At 32.4% G+C, this 14978-nt stretch overlaps 2 protein-coding genes across 3 annotated transcripts; both read right to left on the bottom strand.

The window, feature by feature from the left end:
• Positions 1–6108: 6108 nt before the first annotated feature.
• On the bottom strand, positions 6109–9318 carry LOC115713680 (protein ALP1-like). Of its 2 annotated transcripts, XM_061115852.1 has the most exons (5): positions 8975–9315; positions 8444–8779; positions 7108–8361; positions 6782–7013; positions 6109–6708 (listed from the first exon to the last, which is right to left on the bottom strand). In XM_061115852.1, exons 3-5 carry the CDS (start codon positions 7600–7602, stop codon positions 6230–6232), a joined length of 1206 nt encoding a protein of 401 aa, XP_060971835.1. In that variant the 5' UTR covers positions 7603–8361; positions 8444–8779; positions 8975–9315; the 3' UTR covers positions 6109–6229. The 2 variants fall into 2 exon arrangements, with proteins under 2 accessions (XP_060971835.1, XP_060971836.1); XM_061115853.1 differs by lacking the exon at positions 8444–8779 and having other exon boundaries at positions 7108–7612; positions 8975–9318.
• On the bottom strand, positions 7789–8770 carry LOC115715166 (uncharacterized protein At2g29880-like). Its single transcript, XM_030643987.2, has 2 exons — positions 8444–8770; positions 7789–8361 (listed from the first exon to the last, which is right to left on the bottom strand). Exons 1-2 carry the CDS (start codon positions 8768–8770, stop codon positions 7789–7791), a joined length of 900 nt encoding a protein of 299 aa, XP_030499847.2.
• Positions 9319–14978: the final 5660 nt, after the last annotated feature.

Consider the following 14978-nt stretch of genomic DNA (forward strand, 5'->3'; position numbering starts at 1 on the left):
TGAACGGAAGGAGTCATATTATTCCGCTGCACCCAATGTAAGGTTTCTTAAACTTTATATGTGTTTATTTTATCGTTTTAGAAAGTTCATATTTAGGATGTTAATAAACATACTTGTGAGTAGATCTAAGATCCTGGTAAAATAAATTCCAACAGTTCACGTGACATTTGTTGAGTCAACGTCTGTATTTGTTTCTGTAACTCAACAACTGTTTCCCGTAAGTCCGGTTGATCAGCAGTTGCAGGTTGTGAGCGTCGTCCTGATGATTGGCCTTTCAACTTGCGACCCGCTCCTCGTTGATGGCCACGCCTCTCTCCAAGTGTTTTCTGAAGAATCTCAAGTTCTGAAACTTGTGAAGATTCAGGAGCACTATTTCGAGTTGTCAACATCTCTTCCTATAATACAAAATAAGTTAGAAATCAAGCAAAGTTACAATTATTTGAAAATATTTAAAAGTTATTATTTTATATATCTTACATATTTATTTTTGGCAGCCTCATTGATGAAGGTGTTGGTGTCTTTCTTAGTATGACATTCTTTCCAAGTCTCAATGTAACCCTTTCCTTGCTGATAAATATAACTTGTTAGAAAATTATATATAAAGTAAACTTTGTAAAATAGAAATTTAATATATTAACTTACTTTTTGACGAAGAATCTCAGCCATAGTTACCGACCCTGTTGTTGAAGAGAATTTCATCTTTAGTCGATTGATAGAGTTTTGCTTCGACCGTTGAATGAAATCAGGAGTTGTGAACAATTCACATATTAGTCGCCATTGGTCTTCATTAAGTTCATTAGGAGGGTTCTTCACTGCATTTTCAAAGTCTTCTGGGTTTTTGTAATATTCTCTGAAGTGTTGCAATCTAATATTCTTTCGTGTTTTGTACTTCTCGGCCATCTCAGCTATCGAAATAGCTACTAACTTTGGATGACTGTCCAACTGGTAATAATGCTGCATATGACAAAAATAAATTAAAATAACATGGTAATAATCACATTTATTAGTGTAGATAAATTAATAATTATTTACCCGAAGCTTGGTTAAGATGAGGTGTTTGTACTGCTCTGGGACATTTGCCCAACTTGGATGATGTCCAGGCACATGCAGTGCAACCTCTCGCCCTACCAATCGAGGAAAAGTTTTACTCTCCAAGCCTACTATTTTGTTCGAGACACTGTCAACTTCTAATGGCAACGGGCCAGTAGAGTTTTTTCTTCTCTCTTCTAACTTTACTAAAACATTCCTCCCACGGCCTTTTCTCGCGTCACCACCTATGTTGCCATCAAAAATGTATATGTGTGAATAGTTGAATTAAAAAATTAAACACTTAGATAGAAAAATAACAAAAATACCTGAAGCCTCGCACGCAGTCGGTACCCTAGTAGGATCTAATGGGTCATCCCCGCCACCATCTCCACCATGATAGTTAGCAACATCTGCTGACATTTTATGCTAAAAATAGAATAATAAAATCATATGAGTCCTTACTTAAGAGAATACGAACAACTCATTAACTCTTAAATTTGTTCTTTTACAATAATTTGTTTAGACAAAAGGATTAAAAAAATATAACTACTCATCAATACAAACAGTACTAAAATCCATTATTCACAATCATCATCACTAATGAAATGCAAATTTGTTGCGGGGGCTTCTTCAATTTCATCTTCAAGATGATCAATAAGCAAATCATCCTCCAGGTCTTCTGCAATTTCTTCATCTTCATCATCCCTACTATCATCAACATTTGCAACCATCTCAGAACTTTGAGGGACATCTACAATTGTTGGAGAATCATTAGTCCGTTGGACATTTAACTCCCCCAAATCCACTGATAGTGTAAAATTTGATGAGTTTGTGTCATGTACAACATCAACATCATCTGTCTCATTAGAAGCATCCAAAATATTTTCCCAAACTTGGCGGTGATGGACATTATGAACAACTCTCCAATTACGACCTCTAACTAGATCATCCACAAAGAAAACTTGCTTAGCTTGACTAGCAGGAATGTATGGATCATCTTTGTACCATACACCACTAACATTTATGCTAGTGATATTATTTTCGATAATGATTTTTTTCTTTCTCGGATCTGTGTTGAACCACTTACACCGAAATAATACAACTGAATATGCACCACTAAAGGACAAATGCAATATTTCTTGAAGTTCCCCAAAATAGTCAAAACCTTCTGTCCCTACAACGGACACCCAACTATTTTGAGTATTACGGTCTTTATCTCGACTGTGTACAACAAATCGAACTCCATTCACTATACATGCCGGATATGAATACACAACGAGATCAGAGCCAGCTGCTAAAGCTAGCAATTCATCACTGTGTTCTAAAGACCCGAGCTTATACAAATCAAAAATCTGAAAAAACACGCATAACAATCAAGATTTGAGAGAGTTGATAATTTAGATTAAGTAAATAGTACGAAAAGGAATACTTGCACACCTTCTTATGAAACCATGAAGGAAATTCTTTTTTGTGTAAAAGATTATGGTTGCCATTCGGGTCCCTCTGTGAGATTATTTCAAGGTGCTCTCTATTAAAAGAAAAAAAATTATTACAAATTTAGCTAGATAGAATAATATAAATTATTCATTAAGCATTATGTAATAATTTTGATTAACTTACGTCATATAAGGGTCGATCTCGCTAGAATTCTGCAATATGTACCACTCAGCTCTTTTGCGAGTCTTCTCATCGAGAGTTGTTATTGTTTGCTTACCGAGTGGACGACATTGAGATTTATACACTGTTAAATAGCGAGATACACTAGGAGCATCTTCATTGCGCTCAGGACAGTTGAATTTTGTATGCACACCTTTGAAGTACATGGAACAAAATGTCAAAGCCTCATCTATAACGTATCCTTCAGCAATAGATCCTTCCGGCCTTGCTTTGTTCCTAACATAATTTTTCAACTTTTTCATATACCTCTCAAAAGGGTACATCCACCTCATAAAAACTGGCCCGCCCAATATGGCTTCCTCGGGTAAATGGATCACCAAATGTATCATGATATCAAAAAACGCTGGAGGATAAATTCTCTCCATTTTGCACAAAATGTGAATAAGGTCTCCCTGGGCCTTCTCCATGTCTTTTACGTTCAATGTCCTTGAACATAAAATTCTGAAAAAATTGCACAATTCTATAATGGTGTTTGATACTTCCTTCGACAAAAACTTGCCAATACAAACTGGAAGTAACCTTTGCATTATGACATGACAATCATGGGATTTCAATCCAACAATATTGTCATTAGTTACTTTCTTCTTCAAGTTCGAACAAAATCCATCTGGCAATTTAACGTCCTTCAAAAATTTACAAAACAATTGCTTATCATTAGCAGTTAACACATAAGGGGCATGTGGTTTTAGCAATCTTTTACGAGCATCTTCGAAAATCCATAAGGATTGACGAATTCTCATATTTTTCAAATCTTGTCTTGCATTAGTGGTGTCTTTAGACTTGTCATTATCCAAGAGAGTGCCAAGGATACTATCACAAACATTCTTCTCAACATGCATAACATCGATGTTGTGTTTCAACTCATTTGCACTCCAATACTCAAGTTCACAAAAAATACTTTTTTTCCTCCAGTTATTTTCAGTGTCGCCTCTTTTTCGTTTCCCCGGAGCACGTTCAGATAGAGCATTCACTTGTTCTAATATTTCAGAACAAGTAAATCGTCTTGGCGGAGGTCTCTTCTCAACATTTCCATCAAATTCACGGTCTTTTCTCATACGATGATTGGATGGCAAGAAACGTCTATGACCAACATAAGATGTCTTACCAATCACTCGAATAGAAGTAGTATCCTCGTTGCATGTAGGACAGGCTTTATATCCCTGTCCACTCCATCCGGACAAGCTACTACGGGTAGGAAAATCATTAATTGTCCAAAGAAGAGCTGCGCGCATGTTGAACATTGAGTTGGTTGTAGCATCTCTTGTTTCAACACCCTGAGTCCACAATGCGTTCAGCTCGTCCACCAATGGCCTTAAAAAGACATCCATGTCCTTACCAGGTGACTTCGGTCCGGGAATAAGGAGACTCAACATGAAATTGTTATCCTTCATACACATCCAAGGTGGCAAATTGTAATTCACCAACACTACAGGCCACATACTATACGAGAGGCTCATGTTGCCAAAAGGATTAAATCCATCAGCAGCTAAGCCTAGGCGAACATTCCGAGGATCTCTTGCAAAATCAGGATGTCTGGAGTCAAAGTCTTTCCACGCGGCAGAATCAACAGGATGACGCATAACACCATTTTCTCTCACACGACCAGTACGATGCCATACCATCTCTTTGGGTGTATGTCTTGAACTGTATAATCTTTTCAATCGAGGAGTCAGCGGAAAGTAGCGCATCACTTTATGCGCTACTTTTTTTTCCGCTTGTCTCCTCATTAATCCATCTACTGGTCCCGCACACCGGGCAAAAATCTTTCGAGGCATGCTCATTGTGAAACAAACAACAATTGTTCACGCACACGTGGATTGATTCGTACCCTAATCCTAATTTTCCTAATTTCTTCTTCGCCTCATAGTGTGTTGCAGGAATTTTATTCTCCTTCGGAAATGCAAACTTCAACAACTTCAACAATTCATCAAAGATATAATTTGGTATTTTTCCCAAATTTTTCAAGTGCATCAACTTTGCTATAAAGTTGAGGGAGGATATCCAATCGCAACCAGGATACAACTGTGCCTCAATCTCCTCAAACATGTCATCATAATACTGACCCCTCTGCATTTCATCATCACCAGCTCTTTCGTCGTCATCTATAGGAGGGAAGAAATCTTCAATGACACCAGCCATCTCATCCGCATCGACATTGATATTAGCCTCGACAGGTTCATCTGGCTCCCCATGGTAAATCCACCTCTCATAGCTGCTCTCGAAACCCTTTGTAAAGATGTGTGCCTCCACAGTATTCAAAGGATGCAATCTAGTATTCTTGCATTTAACACAAGGACAGAAAATTCTTCCGTCACAATCCTTGTGTTTAGACGCAAGTTCCATAAAGACTTGGAGACCTTCCCAGTAAGCTGGATCCTTACGATTTCTCATGGTCACCCAAGTCTTATCGATTGCCATCTACCAAAAAAATTACGTTGACTACATTATAATCAAATTGACTACTGTCACACGAATTTGGTAATTTTGACTGTGTAGTTGAACTAAGGCTAATCTTATGTCATTTTATGAAACTTTTTTTAACTTTTATATTAAACTATACTTACATTAAATATTATAGTATTTATCAAATTATTTGTTAATTTTTTTTATTACAAGGATTTATTAATTATAAAATTATCACTTATTCAATTATTAATTATTTATATTCAACTAATTAAAGTTCTTTATAATTATTTAATTATTTATTATTATTTTTTATAAATATACAAAAAAATCTTTTAAATTCAATTACTTAATTTTAGGATTTATTTCACTAATTTTGTTAAATAAATTTTAATTTAAATAATTGTCCATTTAAAAAATAACTTGGTACTAGTTTTATAAGACACTATTAACTTATTATAAATTATTAAAATAACAAAAATTTTATTATCTCAAAATTTTACCGAAATTCTTTTATTTAAATTATTTTTATTTAATAAAATATTATATTTTTTTATTAAAATAATTATTTATTAATATTTTTTATTGTAAGAATTTTTTCAATATCAAATTCATTACTTATTCAATTATTAATTATCTATTCTCAACTAATAAAAATTAGATATTAAATATTTAGTGCATGTTTGGCAATGTTTTGTGTTTTTGTTTTTAAAATTATGTTCTCAAAACAAAAAATAAAAACAGTTTTTTGTAGTTTTTAAAAAGTGGAGTTGTTTGGCTAATGTTTTTAAAAACAGTTTTCCAAAAACAAAAAACAAAAAACATGTTTGGATGATGTAAAATAATTTGTTTTTTGAAAACAATTTTTTAATTTTAATTTTATTAGTTTTTTTTTCTATTTTTTTTTATTATAGCATCCTAAAATATTTTTTTATTATTCAATTTTATATAATTAAAAAAATAAACATCTCCTTCCAAAAAAAAAAAATAACATCTATATAGTTTTAATTTTTTTTTTTTAAAAAAAAATAATAATTAATCTAAAATTATCATTAAGTACAATATGTCTAAAACGATAATTTTAATACTAAAATATTCTCCCATATTGAAATATAGTAAACTAATTCCTGTTTGTATAAGCACTCCACATAGCTTGAGCAATACGATCCCGACTGCGTGCCATAGCTGCAGCAGATTCATCTGATAAATTCACTTCAGATCTTGATACACTGGTGCTAGCTCTTTCTGTGTTGTCTTCTTCCTCAAATTCTTTTTCTTCCCATTCTCTAAACATATGATCATGATGTGTTCGTTGACGAATAAAATTATGAAGAGTGCAACAAGCAATAACTATCAAAGTTTGTCGACTCAATTTGTAACGTGGCATCATCTTCAGTATAGGAAAACGTGCTTTCAACACACCAAAACATCGTTCAATCACATTCCTTAATGAAGAATGCCTATAATTGAACAGTTCCTTCTTACCACGTGGTCGATTACCTCCATTATTATATTCTTGCAAGTGATATCTTTCGCCACGATATGGTGGAAGAAAACCTTTTGTACATGGGAATCCAGAATCCACAACGTAATATTCACCTAATATGCCAAAAAGAATAATTAGTATATGCATCATCACATAAAAAAAAAATCCATATTAGGCTTTCAATACCTTCTTTGGGCAATGGAAATTTATATTCTGGTTTTGTAATTGCATCTATAAATATCCTGGAATCATTTGCGGTACCTTCCCAACCGGCAGATACAAAAGTAAAAAACATGTCAAAATTACAAGCACACAAGACATTTTGTGTTACTACACCTTTCCGACCTCTATAGCTGACTTGCTTATCTTGAGGGACACATGCACTCACATGAGTTCCATCAATTGCACCAATACAATTCTGATAATACAAAACTATTAATTACCGATAAATATTTATACACAAATAATATAAGAAAATGTGAAGGTATATTATAATGAATTTAGTGAATTACCTGAAACCATGGATAATATTTTGAGGAATTGATAATACGTGAAGGAAGAGGAGTTTGAGTTGGGCGAATGATATCCTTCCCTAATTTACATATTGCCTTCAATGTTGAATGGAAGTGCCTATCAATAGTTTCAAGTGAATGTTGAAATCGGTCAGCTACAAATCTCATGCCCATATTTTGCCCAACAATTATAAGAAAGATAGCCATTGCCTCTTCAACTTTAATCTCTCGCGTGTCTTTAATGTAATTTTTCTGTTTTAGACAAGTACACAATTCATTAAATACATTTTTATCCATCCGCAATAATTCATAACATGTTCTCTCGTGACCACCTAATAACTCTTTGACAAAATCTTCACCACTTAACACAGATGTTCTTTGAGGCACTTTTTCATTAAATGTCTCATTGTAATCATTTAAAAAGTAAAACATTAAGAAATCTGTGAAGTCATCAAAATCGCTATCTGAAGAAGAAGATGAGCTAGAGTCATCCATTTGATTGGTCCTGCAAAAATTATATTGACATACATAATTACTTAGAAAAACGAAGAAAAACTTATATATGAAAATTATAACAAAGTCTTTACTAGATTATCTTAGTATAACATATTGAAATAATATCAATCACACATAAAACTAGAACGAACTCAACTCCATTATCAAATATCCTATTATGAATTATTAAACTAATCTATCTAGCCAAGCTCTCCTTCTAAGAGTAGACATATTAATAAAGGTCTCTCTCCAAACAGAATTCTGCAACTTCTCCACAGCTTTCATGTAGACATCATCACTAACTCCCTCTATTCCTTCAAGTACTTGCATACATTTTGTGACAGAAAATTCATCATTTCCACTTCCCCCTTCAATTGCATTTTTATTTTTTTCAGCTTTAGCTAAAGTTGTCTCAACTCTTACTTTAGCTACTTCCGTCCAAGCAGCAATTGCAGCACTCATTTGTTCTGATCTTTGTCTTTTAGCTTTTCGCTCTGTACTTGTTACAGAAGTTTTTGCTTCACTTCTAAAAACTTCATCAACAAGCCGAGTGCCCATAAAACTAGCACTATCATCAATGTCATTCAGGCCTATGCGCTCAGAGTCATTTTCAATTTCTTTTTCATCATCGGTGTTTGGTGGACCTAAAGCAGCAGACCGATGGAATTTACCACTAGCAGTAGACTTACTAAAAATTAGTTCCAACAATACATAATGATCACATCCTTTCTTGCGATAGATTGCCGCCTTTGGGTGTGCCTATAATAAAAAAAAAAACTATTTTTATCAACTTTATTTAAGACTAATTTCTAAATAAAAAATTGACTAAATTAATTCTTACCCTCAAATAATTCTCCCATATTTCATCTGGAGCAACCACAGTTTGTGTTGGACCATCCCATCCAAATCCGGTGTGTTTTCGTAGCTCATTAAATTCGCGATACTTAGTACGTAACCTATTAAACTTTTGCTTAACTTGTTTCATTGAGTAATTCCGCTTACTTTTGCATTGCAAGTCCTCAAGAATTTTCTTCCATAAATTTGAGCTAAATTGACCATTTTTCATATTCCCTTTATTCACTTCATCAACCATAATATCTATAAAAATCTTTTCTATAGTTGATCCCCATAAACAAGCATCATCAATCTCTACACTTTCACTGGCCATATTTCAAATCTAGCACAAAATTAAATGACCCTTTTATTTTTTCTATAACTAGATTATCATAATTGCATCAAATAACTTTTTAACATCAAACCGTAACATGTAAAAGTAACTGAATTAATTTAAAAAAAAAATACGTCATTGGTAAGAAATCTATGAACCAAGAGAAACCACTTAATACAATACATGGAAAATTATTATGCTAACCTTTTTTGGTGCGATTAGACCCTTCTCAAATGCATCTTGAATCATGCCAATTCTGGTAAACAGAAGATCAACAAAGCCAAATGCATGGTTAATCAAAGTATTCACAAATAAAATATATGGTTAGACTTAGAGGTACACCTGCAAACCTACCCTTCAAACTTCTCCACTTAGATTCATTTCACATTTTGTTTTTGTTATGGTTTTTAATAGTTTAAAAACAAAAAATGCTTTCACTCTACCTCTTTATTGAGAAAAAGCAAAAGGAAAATCAAAGATGGGGAAAAACTACTGCTACAAATCTTGAAAGTAAATTTGCTTTCTTAGGATCTTAAAAGCTATAACACCTCCCACCTGAAATGTCCCCACAAATACTAAAAAAAAAATATGATCAAAACAACCCAGAAAAATACTAACACTCAATAATTCATCAAACCAGCATAGGTAAAAAACTTGCTAAATGAACAAGCTTCTGATGTAATTTGAAGAGACATAATTCACCCCTTTGGAGTTCAATGATGAAAAATATACTCATTATTGAGAAATCACTATTGACCAAGTAGTCAACAAAGATCTAAAATTGGAAAAAGAAAAAGTAAAAGCAAAAGGGTCAACCAACATTATCAAATTTAGAGTAACTGTGAAGGTGAAATATGAACACCCAAGAGTTTACTTAACTCAAGAGCTCTCTTTGATTCACTAAAACCACCTCCTGTTGAAGAAAATTCAACAAGACTTACACCAATCCAGATTACATAATAAAATACAAGCAAACAATCAAATCATTTCCAGCACTAGGATTCAACTCAACAGTTAATCTGTTTAGTCAAACAACTCACCATTGGTCAATAATATATAAGGAATTCTCAAAGCACCTGTCAAAGAAGAAAGAAACGATTAAAAAAGTTACTAAGGAAAATCATAAGAAAAGAGAGTTGTTTTGAAGTAAAATTTAGACCAGAGTTGTTGTATAATCGTTTAAGAGCTTGAGACCGTCTATGTCGAAGCAATACCGAACGAAGCTCTATCAAATAAATCAAACCCTAACAACAGTTCAGATTCATGGGAGAAAGAAAAACAATGAAAAGCAAAGAATGCAAGGAAGGAAGACATACGAACCTGGCTCAATCTTCTCTGTAGCAGCCGAAACCCTAGCCGCCCAATAGGTAGCCGCTCAATGTTCTCTGCATCTTCTTTTGAAAGAGAAAAATAGAAAATAAAAACAAAAAACAAAAAATTGTTTTCTAAAAACAAGTTAGGGGTGTTTTTATAATTTTTGTTTTTTTTAACTCTGTTTTCAAAAAATTGATTTTAAAATTTTTGGCCAAACATGTACCTTGTTTTTAAAAATAGTTTTTTGTTTTAAAACACAAAAAACTGTTTTTTAGTATGCATGCCAAACATGCTCTTAATTATTTATTATTATTTTTTAAACAAAATACAAATTTTATTTACTTAAATTACTTAATTTTAACATTAATTTCATTAATTTTTATGAATAATTATTAACTTATAATTTTTCTTTCTAAATATCACTTTAATATTTTTTTATAAAAAAATTACTAATTTATTAAAATTTATTAAGTTAACCTAATTTTTTTTTATTATCTCAAAATTTTGTTAAAATTTGGGCAGAATAGCATTTATACTTTAAACTATACCCAAAAATTTAATAACCTAATTTATACAATCTCAACAACTTTTAAATACATTACAAATTTTTAAATATTACTAATTTTCAAAATAAATCAAAAATTTATTACAATACAAAAAATAACAAAAAAAAAAAAAACACATATAAACACACATACTTTTTTCGGAATATTATCTAAAAAAAAAATTCAGATTATTCACATAAATATTAAAAAGAAAAAAAAAGTTACAATCACTTATAACAACGAAATACATACATTGTTAAAAATACATACATATATCTCAAAAAAAAAAAAAGTTAAACATAAACAAAGAATATTGAACCTTAATACAAACTAAGATAATTTTTAGAAAAATTAAAAATAAATACAATAGCAGAAATAGAATAAACATTGGGAACAAAATTAAATTACATATTTCTTTTCACATACTTATATTATATAAAAGAGAGAATTTTTATTGATTAAAGACATTATTACAAATAGGACATTAAAAACATTATTGATTAAAAACAAAGAATATTGGCAGCCATTTTAAATTACATAACACATTATACAAATATTTACACAATAAAATTATATATAAACATATAAACACATATATAAATATAAAATAAACTATACATATTTAAAATGGAGTATACCTCAAAAATGGCTGCCGGAGGTGTTCTGACGAACGGTGCTGGGCTGACGCGCGTGGCTTCAGGCAGAGGGAGGTGGCCGGACTGCCACCACATTCACAAACAAACACATAAAATTTATTATAATCACAACTTCACAATAATAAATAAAAAAATAACATAATCTGTTAAAAAAAATTAAAAAACATAATATATTTATTTTTTTTTGTAAAAAAACCGTAAATGACATAGATTATTTTTCTTTTTTTCTTTATCATATAATATATATTTAAACTAAAAATATGGATTATTATTGTATTATAATATAAAATATGGTATGAATAAATTAATAAAAGAAGAAGAGATATATAATCATATAAATATATATATAATTATAATGATGTTTTATGGCGTTTCCAGTTGCAGATCTAGCAGCCAATGCCACCACACAGACACTCAGCCAAACAAACAAATTACAAAAAAACAAACACCACAAACACAAATATAATCACACAACTTCTCTTTATACAAATATTTTCAATCTTTCTAAACTAAAAATAATTTAAAGAAAATACCACTCCAGTCGAAGGTTGTGGTGACGACGACGACAACGACCGGCTCCACTCCAGTCGACGACGACGACCGGTGACGACGGGCAGCTGACGATGGACGGAGAGGCTGACTGATTAGGGGAAGAGGAATGAGGGTTTTAGCTGATTAGGGGAAGAGAGGCTGATGAAATGAGGGTTTCAGGTGCAATTTTTTTTTTATACTGTGTTGTCCCCAACGACATGCCCCCAACGACTATGTCGTTGGTGGCAGACTGACACTGCAACGTGTTAGTCTGCCACCAACGACATAGTCGTTGGGGTATGTCGTTGGGGACAGTTTTGGGGGAAAATTGCCGCCTAATTCAACGGCTTCTTTTCAAAAACCTCTCCCACATTCCCAACGACAATGTCGTTATTGAATAGTTTTTCAATAACGACATTGTCGTTATTGAAAAAAAGATTCGTTTTTAATAAATATTTTTTTTAAAAAAAAAATAATTGAATTGCTTTCCCAACGACATTAAAATGTCGTTATTGATACCTTCATTTTTAATGAGGACTTTTAGGCGTTGGTAATAGTGGCGTTGGTATTGCCCATAATTCTTGTAGTGTTTTCAACTGCTTTAACACTTTTCAACTTAGAACAACTCAGAATATATGTATCCCTTTAACAACACCTTGCCAAGCATCTTTAACCATATTTTCATAATCATTATAGTCTTGCCACATCTTAAAATAACTAAAAGGCTTATTTCCTACATCATTTCTACAATGTATAAAAATTAACTTTTGTAAACTCCTCTTCTCATCTTCTATGGTCGAAATTAGTGAGGAGTAATATAAGTATTCTCAAGCACAATTTTATCCTGTGGTTGGCAAGACAATACAAATTGAAAACTTGTGATAGGCTAGTTGCATAGGATTGGGATTGCAACATCCCCAAACTGCTTAATTTGTGGTCTTGACAAAGAGGAAGTGAAACATCTTTTTTCTCTTGCATTTATAGTCAAATATGTATATATTCCTAAAAGGAGCTACTTATTATATATAAATTAATAATTAATTTTGAAAATACATTTATATTGCATAATTTAATTAATTAAATTAATTTATTTCTTCTAATTTTTTATATAATTAATCATAATATTTGACTAAGATTTTTTATAACTAGTATCTTTTAATATCTTTTAAAAAAATTTCTCTCTCGATCTGTTAGGATTTTCCTCAGAAAACCTAGCCTGCATTCTTATCTCCTGTGTTGACCCTCTACAGGCTTACATGTGGTTCTGGTCGGATTTCTTATTTAGTATGTTGGGGGTGAGTAGATGGTTCACATCAATCTCAATTCTCTCTTTATTCTCCTAGTCTATCTCTATTTTCTCAGTAGTCGTTGTGTATTTTTCAACCTCATGGGCTATGGGGTGGTGGTGATCGATCCAGATCTAGTAAAGGAGGAGGTTTGGCCATTTTGGGTTGGGCTGGTTCTTGATTCTTGCAAGTAAGGAGTTTGTGTTTTGTTTTCGAAGCATGGGAGGAGTGTGAGGTTGTGTATGGCCTTGGGTTCATAAGGGTCTCTTTGTGGCTTGTTAGATTTGGTGTGTGGGGGCTTCAAGGTATGGTGGGATCCTTAAGAGTTTGAACTTGAATAGTAGATTGTTATAATTGGTTTTCTCTTTTGGTTTTCTTTTTTTAGATTTCATATTGTTATTTCTTGTTTATTTTATTTTTATAATAATGGTATGTTTTCACTGCCCTACAAGAGTAGTAAGGATGATATTGGTCTGGAGTAAGATGCAAGTGTTGTCTCCTATTGGTTTATGGGTGTCTCATCATCATTGATGATTCCAAATCATTTTAGCAAGGACATACCTTTGTCTCTCTCATTGGTTGTTAGATCTGAGGGATCTCCATATCTTTATTGACCATCTGTTATGTACTCCAATCTTTTATAACTAAGCATCACAACATAGTTGGTCGTGTTATTTAAGATTTAAATAATTTGGTTGTTATGTCACAATTTTTATTGGAAGATCATTGGCTGATAGTCATTGATAAGTAGATTCTGTCAGATGTTTATTTAGTTTGGAAGCCTAGTATACTTCACACTTCTTTGATGTTTGACTATTGGTGGCTTATTAATTGGTTTCTTAGTTGAGGTTGTTCCTAGGGTTTTCTTCCATGATATTGTAAATAGTTTGTTCTGCCTATTTTTCGTATTTTTTCTCTATGAGCTATATTTTCATGTAATTGAATTTGTTCGATTTACCTATTAATGGATATTTCCATTTTTTCTCAAAAAGAAAATTGATAACTAAATTAAAATGTTATTATAAAGATTAAAGAGAATAAATTAGCAAAAAGAACACAATTTAATGTGGTAGGGGCTATACAATATCTTTAGTCCACAAATCATTGTATTAGGGTATTATGAGCTATAATAATGGAGTCCAAGGATTTTGAAATAAATTTTTCTCAATGAAAAATGTTTGGATCCCTTTACAATGAAGAAATGACTCTATTTATAGGAAGAGCTGTAACGGGTTGGAGTAGCAAATTTCAACAAATATATGTATCATTTTCTCACTAATAGGTTGCTAGATTTTTTTTTCTTTTTTCATACAAGATAATCCAATATCGATGGTAGGTGGTATTGACCTGACTTGTCTATTCTGTGAATGTGACGGTGATTTTTTAGTCGCCTATGAACGCATAAGAAAGGTGTATATTTGAGTAATGGGTGTGTAAATCCCAATATTTATTCTGCTTGATGGAGAACTCGGATTGCCGTTAGTACGGAAGGAACAAGCTACAATGTCAGTGATTTCCCTATTTTCTTGCTGTCATGTGAGGCACACCTAATTGTTGCTATATCGTCTAAGAGAGGCTTTGAGAGCTTTCTCGTCAAGGATCGAGTTTGTGCATCTTAACTTTTAGTATCTTTCAAGATGGCCTTGGGATTGGGATTCTCATCCAGTCCTTAAGTTGAGCTTTTTACCTGCTGAAGTGATAGGAGTCCTTGACCATGGTCACTGGCAATCCATCCGGTCATCCTACTCATCGAGTGCACATGAATTATCTCATGTGGCCTTTCCAGTATTGAATCAAGTGGTAACACATGTCCTTCCCATTATTGGGACCAATAGTTTAATCACAAAATAATTAACAAGTCTTCTCTCTCTCTCTC

The sequence above is a fragment of the Cannabis sativa genome, chromosome 5 (genome assembly GCF_029168945.1).
Source record: "Cannabis sativa cultivar Pink pepper isolate KNU-18-1 chromosome 5, ASM2916894v1, whole genome shotgun sequence".
Taxonomy (NCBI): domain Eukaryota; kingdom Viridiplantae; phylum Streptophyta; class Magnoliopsida; order Rosales; family Cannabaceae; genus Cannabis; species Cannabis sativa.

What these genes read in the sequence shown, in the direction of transcription:
- LOC115713680 (XM_061115853.1), bottom strand. Translation starts at nt 7,602, where the DNA reads ATGGATGACTCTAGCTCATCTTCTTCTTCAGATAGCGATTTTGATGAC. An exon ending in AATATTATCCATGGTTTCAG is followed by an intron (nt 7,014 to 7,107) that starts GTAATTCACTAA and finishes TTGTATTATCAG; the next exon opens with AATTGTATTGGTGCAATTGA. An exon ending in ATTTCCATTGCCCAAAGAAG is followed by an intron (nt 6,709 to 6,781) that starts GTATTGAAAGCC and finishes TTGGCATATTAG; the next exon opens with GTGAATATTACGTTGTGGAT.
- LOC115715166 (XM_030643987.2), bottom strand. Translation starts at nt 8,770, where the DNA reads ATGGCCAGTGAAAGTGTAGAGATTGATGATGCTTGTTTATGGGGATCA. An exon ending in TATGGGAGAATTATTTGAGG is followed by an intron (nt 8,362 to 8,443) that starts GTAAGAATTAAT and finishes TTTTTATTATAG; the next exon opens with GCACACCCAAAGGCGGCAAT.